General features: G+C 40.6%; 1 protein-coding gene across 1 annotated transcript in view; it reads left to right on the top strand.

Annotated features, from left to right (window-relative positions):
• cass4 (Cas scaffold protein family member 4) overlaps nt 1-8,569 on the top strand; it is a 34,198-nt gene extending 25,629 nt beyond the window's left edge. The window contains exons 2-7 of the mRNA XM_030133764.1: nt 2,734-3,156; nt 3,811-3,894; nt 4,018-4,134; nt 4,395-5,708; nt 5,826-5,909; nt 8,110-8,569. Of these exons, the coding sequence (XP_029989624.1) occupies nt 2,734-3,156; nt 3,811-3,894; nt 4,018-4,134; nt 4,395-5,708; nt 5,826-5,909; nt 8,110-8,526 (2,439 nt within the window). The 3' untranslated portion in view covers nt 8,527-8,569. The remainder of the gene's footprint in view (nt 1-2,733; nt 3,157-3,810; nt 3,895-4,017; nt 4,135-4,394; nt 5,709-5,825; nt 5,910-8,109) is intronic.
• The last annotated feature ends 294 nt before the right edge of the window (nt 8,570-8,863 follow it).

Genomic DNA, 8,863 nt, shown 5'->3' on the forward strand with positions numbered 1-8,863 from the left:
GACACCTGTGTATTTGTTCATGTATATATGCATTTTCTTTGTGTGCAGTGACAGATGGGACTAAACCACAGGGCGTTTACTGTGAACTCAGCTCTGCCCGGTGGTTTTGGTTTAAAGGCATGTTTCATTATTCATGGTTTGTTTCTACACCACAGGAGCTGACACTGAACTGAAGTGTTTGCGTTAGTGTTTGTGGTTTTCACATGTGGTTATTTGCTCATACTGGCAAACGGACATGAAACAGTGACTCAAAACATTTCACAGGCTTTATAATCATACAAGTGTGAAGGAAGACGGTGAATGTATCAGCTAATGCCCCTGTGATCATACTATGTCTATTTGTTTTTTGTTTATTTTGCTTATTGTTACCTATGTGATGCTTTCAATTGGGGTTTGTCTATTTGTTTGTTTGTCTGTTGGCAAGATAACTCAAAAAGTTATGGACGGATTTGGATGAAATTTTCAGGAAATGTTGATACTGGCACAATAATGAATGGCATAAGGAACAAATGATTAAATTTTGGTGGTGATTGGGGTGTGTTTGGGATGGGGGGGGGGCACTGATCTACCTTGGCAGAGGTCTGCGCTCTCCGAGTGCTTTTCTAGTTATTACCTATGTTATGTTTTCATGGGGTTTGTCTGTCTGTCTGTCTGTCTGTTTGTTTGTTTGTCTGTTAGCAAGATAACTCAAAAATTTGTGGATGAATTTTGATGAAATTTTCAGGAAATGTTGATACTGGCACAAAGAAGAAATGATTAAATTTTGGTGGTGATCGGGGGGGTGTAGCTTTTTGTATTTTAGATAAATATTATTGGAATAATGAACATTTCTTTAATGGCTTCCATCTCCTGTGACCCAGTGAGTCTTCAACTATAACAAATGAGACAAATAAGACTTTACCACTGCCTCTATTTTACGGGGGGGGTTGTTTGTTTGTCTGTTAGCAAGATAACTCAAAAAGTTATAGATGGATTTTGATGAAATTTTCAATTTTGGTGGTGGTGGTGGGGGTCTGATCTGATCTGCCTTGGCGGAGGTCTGCGCTCTCCCAGTGCTTTCCTAGTTTGTTTGTTTTGATGATGCCCATGTCATCATTATTTGTATTTTTAATTTTTTAAATTTATACCAAACAAGTGATGTCCTACTGTTGGCTCTTTTATGTCTTGTTTCTGTCACCTGAAAAGTCGTAATTTTTACTAATTCTGGCATATTTACATGGGTGTATTTTTTACACAGCAATGTTCATAAATATGCATGGTCCCTATAAAATAAAATAAATAAAATACAATACAAGAAAAGGTTACATATCATACTGTAGACATCACTCAGTAGCTGCAATAGTTTTACATTCTCTGCATTTTCTTTTGTTTCATTTAAAAAGAAGAAAAAAAAAACAAAACAGTTGCACTACAAATGGGAGTTCTTTTCAGAGGCTGCATTGGCCTAAATTCACTGTGCTGTGTTTGTAGTGATGAGATAGCCATGCAAGAGGAAGCTTTGAAAAAAGTTGACGATTTATCTCTCTGTAGGAAGCACAAATAGGAAGTGAAATTACAGACTGAAGGAAGACATCACTCATAACAAACAGCTCCACTTAATGTTTTTCTTTCACAATCTATGAATAATAGAAATGTGACTTTGCCAGGAAACAGCTGTAAGGTTTTAATTTTAATCAGTGACACAAAAGCATTTTTAAAATGATGATGAAAAATGTAGCAACACTTATTAAGAGGAAATGATGACATTAAGTCTGAAGTGCCATTTTAAGAAATTTGACACTTTACAAAAAGACAGTGTCATAATATACATTAACTAACAGGTAATGAACAGTTAAATAATCTATAATAATGTCTGTAATAAGTTTGTACTAATGGTGTTCGTGTTTACTATGTTGACAACTTTATTAATACATTTTTTAATTGTAGGAATTGTACACAATTTGCATGAAATGAAATGACTTAGCTGTTACTTCATGACATATATATTCATAAACTGTTTACTACTAGTATGTAAACTATTAACAAATGTCAACAGGGGTCATTTTAATAGTCACTTAATGCATATTATTGTATCATTACTATATTATCTAATGTTAACAGCGTCTTTATAAACAACAGTCGCTTTTCCACTGGACGTCTATGTAAAACTTTACCGATATTTACTAAATGTCGAAAAAACAGAAGTGCGTAATGTCAGTTTTTCCATTCAATCACAAATGTGATGATTTGTTTATTTATTATCGTGAGATGACACGAGAAGTCATTCCATAAACATGACGATGAATGTAAATATGGTGTGGATTTACAGATATATTCATTATTATTATATATATTACCCCTATATTACATATGTTACCCCTCTATCTCTTACTAAATTAAAAAATGATTCAGTTTCCTGGTGTGTCCACACATACCATGACATGTTTCTTTTAAAACTCTTCTTCTTTTGTTGTAACGTCCGTCAACATCCAGTCTTTTTTGTTCACGTGACTCTAGTTGCAGAAAAAGGTCTTTCCATTGCAGTTTTGCGTGATATACCAATTGCGCTATGCCCGAAAAACTACCTCTTGCCAGCACAAAAATGAGTTTTGGCGAAATTGGGATTTTTTCATTAGGCGAATTTTTATGCACAAGTTATATTCGCACAATTTTAGGGTCAATGAAAAAGTGACTAATTGAATGCCTACCTACGTTATGTTTTACTCTAATCTCTTCTTCTGTTCTGTATTTCAGAACGCTCTTGCCAAGGCTTTGTATGACAACACTGCAGAGTGTGCAGATGAGCTGGCCTTCAGAAAAGGAGACATCGTCATAGTGATGGATCAGAACGTGGCCGGTACCAGCGGCTGGTGGATGTGTTCTCTGTACGGACGCCATGGCCTGGCTCCTGCAAACCGACTGAAGCTCTTACCACAGACAGTACCCACTGCAGGCCCCTTAAACCAGCCCAGAGACAAACCTAAATTATCTGATGCTCAGAATGACGACAGCCAGCAAAATATCTATCAGATCCCAAGTGTGCCCCGCCCTCAAGGCAGCCCGGCTTATGAACGAATGGACATGATCTATAAGGTCCCATCCACTCCTTTGTCTGCATCGAGAAGTCCCATCTCCTCAGGACTTAAACACAGCCCAGAAGGACCAGAAGGAAATAAGGTACAATTAGTTTTTTCTACGTGTATGATGGATGTTCGTCTGTGTGTTTCTGAGGTCAAAGCTGGTCGTCTTCCTTGGGAAGTGTTAACTCTCATGATTACAGAGGTACACTGCTGCAGAAATGCAACGCTAAGAAACCCCTGCTGGCTAAAGAGCTTACAGATGGGGACCAGGGGCCTCTCCTTTGGGACAGGCATGCAGCACCGGTTCTTTATAGGCCTGTAAAAGACAAACAGACACAGACTTCAGACACTTTTAACTGCAAACAGCAGCCTGGTTTCTCCAGGGACCCCAGAGAAACACAAGTGTCTGTAGGGGTGCCTGTGCGGCAAAAAGCGGGGAGTAATATACCCATATGTTTGACATTTCCTCTCCTGCTCCATGGGAGTCCTGTTCCCTTCTGTAGTAGCCACTGCCATTAGCCAGTAGCCTAAAACTCAATGAGCAGCATGGTTTCCATTATAAAGCTGTGTTAATTGGCAAAGTAGGTACATGCATAATGGGGTCCTCCGGCGTTCTCAGTGAGCTTCAGAGAGAACACTGTCCCCATAAATGCGTTGAAGCAGAGGTCAAGGAGGTAGATGCAGCTTTGATCAAAGGGGTGCAAGTGTTGCCTGTCGAAAACCGATATTACAACCTGTCTGTGGTTTGCAGGCTTTACCGTTCGGCTCAGCATACAGCCCAAAAGGGGAAGTTTACGACGTTCCAAGTCAAGCAAGAAGAACCTCTCTTTTCACCGTAAGCTTCAACAGACAGTATTTAATACAACTTCTGCATCCATTTTTAAGGTTAAGGTCATTTAGAGCCAATTAACAGAGTTGGCATCCAGACCTCACAGTTCCTGTAATGTTCTTATTGCAGGTGTCAGCTACTCCACAACATTCGGTCCGAAAACACTCACTTGTTCCAATCTCGGAGCTGGAGAAACGATTTGACTCTCTGGAGAGTTTAAGGTGCAGCAGTCCAGGAGACGCTTATGTAAGTTTCAGACATTTAGTCAGTGGGGGGATTAACGAAGCAAGGAAACTAGAAGCTCACTTTATTTGTAGGCTTTCTTTCTTATTATTCAGTGTTCTGTATGTGATGTATGATGTTCATAATAGTATTGTTCAATATTTTACATTGGGTAAATATCAAGTCTTCTAAACTGCGTCAGCTTCTGGATTATGATGTACACTTTCAGACAGAATTCATATAATTAGGACAGCTGTAGTATTGATAACTTTGTCATCACACAGGTTTATGCAGTTCCACCAACGTTGCCCCAGGACCCAAACTATGACATCCCTGTTCCCTCGGCCACTGAAGCCCAGAATAAAATGATCAGTGGATTCAGGACGCTACCCAGCCCTCGCAAACATGAGTGGATCTACGATGTGCCAGTGAGTCCTGACAAACAAAGCCCCCCTCAAAGTTTCCAGGAGGGCATTCCATCCAAGACTGTCTGCAGGAAGCTCTATGACACTATGCCAACCCGACCCATCCAAACCACCTGTCCATCCCCTTCGCTTTATGATATACCAAAGCCCAGCTCCCTTGACACCCCAAGTCCTCCCAAACTTTTGCCGAGGATCCCGATTTATGACAGGCCTCCAACTCAAGAGGTTACAGAGGAGGAGTTGGTGTATGATGTTCCACCCCATGAGGAACCCCTAACCAGAGTTGTCAGTGACACCCCTAATGATCATATTCCACTGGAGTGCAGGGTGGATTCCAGTAATGCCCATGAACACACCAGCGCACGTCTGTATCGAATAAGAAACTTCCTTGCCTACACATCTTTACGTGACCGACCAGGAAGTCAAGAGTCATTCGCATATGAGGACGATGAGCGAAGCCGAACGATGCGTCTCTCTGCAGTTGAAAGTCAACGGATCAGCACGGCATCGAGTTCGTCCACCAGCTCGTGCGACTCGCTGCCCCTGAGCTCGTCTTCTCCAGAACCTTTGCGAGAAGTGACTCTACGGCAGGATGAGGCCAGTCGCAGACTTCTGGATCTGAAGGAAGCTGTTTGCAAAGCCGTGCCCCGGCTCATGGAGTTCGTCAGCAGCCACTGGAGGAGCAAAGAACATTTGGAGAAACACCTCGAGGAGATCAAACAAGCAGCGGGGGAAATTGCTTGCGCTTTGACGTCCTTTCTGAACTTTGCTTTGGACGTTAAGGGAAACGCCCGTCGTTTGACCGACACCAACCTGCAGACCAGACTCTATAAGCAGCTTTCCATCGTAGAGGACTCAGGTGTGATCCTTCAGCAGACAGTGAGTGCGCTGAATGTGGCAGGTTGGCCTCTCAACACTTTATGTCAGGACTCAGGACAAGTCCAAACGCCTGACCAGCTAGAGCGCTTCGTTATGGTGGCACGCACTGTGCCAGAGGATGTGAAACGCCTCGTGTCAATTATCAATGCCAACGGAAAGCTTCTGTTCAGGGCCCCACAGAAAGAGCCAGAGCCTTTAAACACCACAAGGCAGCCAGAAATACAGAAAAGTCCAGAGAGAACTGAGCATGAAGGAGACGAGGAGGACGATGACAATGACTACGTGGAGCTACAGGTGAAGGCTCTGATCCTCTGAGGCATCATCACTGACTAAACCTCACTCATAAGTGTTTGTTTTAAGAAAAAACATGTCATAATAAAGTTGTGATTTTTTTGTTTTGTTTTTTTTCAGACAAAAACTGATTTTGAAAAGCAACAAGAGGAAGTGCAGAAGGAACCAAAAGAAAATGCTGCACCAGCATCTAACATCGCACAGGTAAGTGTGTCTAATTTATGAACTTAGTAGAACAAAAACTGCCTGGAAATCTGAAATGCATATCAATTTTTAATGTGCACATGGAGGGGATCTCATATTAAACAAAATATGTTTTACAAATAACCTACAGTCACTGGCATAGTGTGATGCATGTTTCACAACACATCATGCATGTGAAAGAAGTACAGATTGTTTGGCAAGTATCAAAAATAAGCAAAGAAAACCAAAATTATGTAACCTTTGACAAAATTTTAATGGATCTGTTTTGATGATTTTCCCACAAATGTCTTACAACAACAGCTGATACTTCAAGTCAGTTTAATATCTGCTGATGTTCTGCTGAAATCTAACATGCCCATCCATCCGGTTTTCTCAGTGTATTCAGTACTGATAAAACAGTCTGGAATCAGGCCGGTTGCTGTAAAATATGCACCATCTACAGGGTGGGGAAGCAAAATTTACAACGAACATTTAGTTGTTTTTTCTCAGCAGGCACTACGTCAATTGTTTTGAAACCAAACATATATTGATGTCATAATCATAGCTAACACTATTATCCATACCTTTTCAGAAACTTTTGCCCATATGAGTAATCAGGAAAGCAAACGTCAAAGAGTGTGTGATTTGCTGAATGCACTCGTCACACCAAAGGAGATTTCAAAAATAGTTGGAGTGTCCATAAAGACTGTTTATAATGTAAAGAAGAGAATGACCATGAGCAAAACTATTATGAGAAAGTCTGGAAGATACTATTAAAGAAGAATGGGAGAAGTTGTCACCCAAATATTTGAGGAACACTTGCGCAAGTTTCAGGAAGCGTGTGAAGGCAGTTATTGAGAAAGAAGGAGGACACATAGAATAAAAACATTTTCTATTATGTCAATTTTCTTGTGGCAAATAAATTCTCATGACTTTCAATAAACTAATTGGTCATACACTGTCTTTCAATCCCTGCCTCAAAATATTGTAAATTTTGCTTCCCCACCCTGTATTCTATACCGACTAATCACAAATCTGGGCAGGGCGGGTGTTTCGAAATGCATCATAAGCAGCGACTTCTTTTTGTTGCGAGCCAAAGTCAGTTGCAAGTCCACAAATCTCTTTCCAACTGTTGTCGGTTGTTTACTTGATTCAAAAATAAAGGTTGAATTACAGATTACACCCTTATTCTCAAGTTTCTCAGACAAAAGCGACAGTAATCATTCATTAAAGTTTCTACTCGACCACCTCCACCGCACGCCATGATGGAACCATGCTGAAGTTTAGTGGCATTAAGGATCTGCTTGTCACACAATTACGTCACATCCGTCTTATCTGTGATTGGTTTAGTCAGCACCTGTTAGTCCCGCCTTCATATTTGGATTCAAGCCCCGTGATTCCAGATGGATTTCTCATTGATAAAGAAAGATGGATGACCAGGCTACCTGAAATCAGCTCTGTCATCATTTGATCTTTCAAATATCTGAAAATAATCCTAAAAAGATCCATTCTTATGCTATTTTTGGCAGAACACCGCTGCCTCAAAGATTTGTTGTAATTTAAAAAGTGGTGAATTAAAACTATATTGTTGTATATTGTTTAGTTTGTTGGTAGTACTTTATTAACCCTGTAAAGCCTGAACCATTAAATCATTGGCAGAAAATTCCAGTTCTTTGAAACTGGAACCTTTATTGGTCCTTCTGAACAACCCCTTTTTTTTTTTTTTTTTTTCAAATATCAATTTCCATGTATGAGTTTCACTTTTGTATCATATTTGATCCATCAGGTCTCAATGCTCAAATATTATTATTTTTGAACAAACAAAAACATATAACACAAACATGTCTAACAAATTCTTAATTCCTTTTCTAAATGGTCCCAGTTCTTCCTCCTTCCTCATTAATGACAGTCTTGTGTCACTGGTAAGGCCTCTGGTGAATGAACTCCTCCCCCTGCTGGATTATCTGTGTATTGCATGTATCTAATTGTATACATTAGGTTTTTCAAGACAAAAAATATCACACTGATCATGTAGAGAGCTTCAAAACTCATGGATCAAATATGATACGTTTGGCGTTATAGGGTTTACCATCCTCTGTTAGTGAATGGTTGGCTCTTTGTCACACATTTGTTTATTTGTTACGTTTCGGCAGGAAATTAACTCCCCAGCTGTGACACACGGTCATTGTGACATTGTTTTTTCTGTTTCTCCACTGCACAGGGTGAAACAAAGTGTCATTCATCTGAATCCTCTGGTGGAACGGATGAACCTCGTGCTTCCTCCTTGTCCGAACACTGCAGACTGTACTTCGGCGCTCTGCAGAAGGCCATCGGAGGGTTTGTGGGCAGCCTTCAGGACGGACAGCCGCCGGAGAAGTTCATCTCCCAAAGCAAGCTGGTGATCATGGTGGGCCAGAGGCTGGTGGACACCCTGTGCAGGGAGGCCCAACGTGGAGGGTCCAGCCAGAGTCTTCTGTCTAAGAGCAGCCACCTGTGTGCTCTCCTGAAGCAGCTGGCTGTGGCCACCAAGAAGGCAGCGCTGCACTTCCCGGACAGGCAAGCTGTGTACGAGGCTCAGGAATTCGCAAAGGAACTGGCCCAAAGAGCACAGCACTTTCGTTTATCACTTGACCTTTGAGAACACATGCATCAACATGACAAATCCTCTGTAAAGCAAAAAATACCCTCATTAGTCATCATTCATGTAGCCGTTTCCTGCAGATTCAGTTTATATTCAGCAACTTTTCAACTATTTTCATGCTTCACTTGCCAAAACAGGACTGTTTCTGCTGAATGTTTTTATGCAGGCGTTGAGTAAAGATGTAAATAATGTGAGATAAAGCGTCTGAGAAAAGCAAAATGATTCAAATATGGATTTTTATTTGTACTAAAAGTTTCAAAATCAATTGCACATCTGGGATACTGTATGCAAGCCAATTTTTAAAATGCAATTTAAGTATGAAGTGTAAAATATA

The sequence above is a fragment of the Sphaeramia orbicularis genome, chromosome 5, assembly GCF_902148855.1.
Source record: "Sphaeramia orbicularis chromosome 5, fSphaOr1.1, whole genome shotgun sequence".
Lineage (NCBI taxonomy): Eukaryota > Metazoa > Chordata > Actinopteri > Kurtiformes > Apogonidae > Sphaeramia > Sphaeramia orbicularis.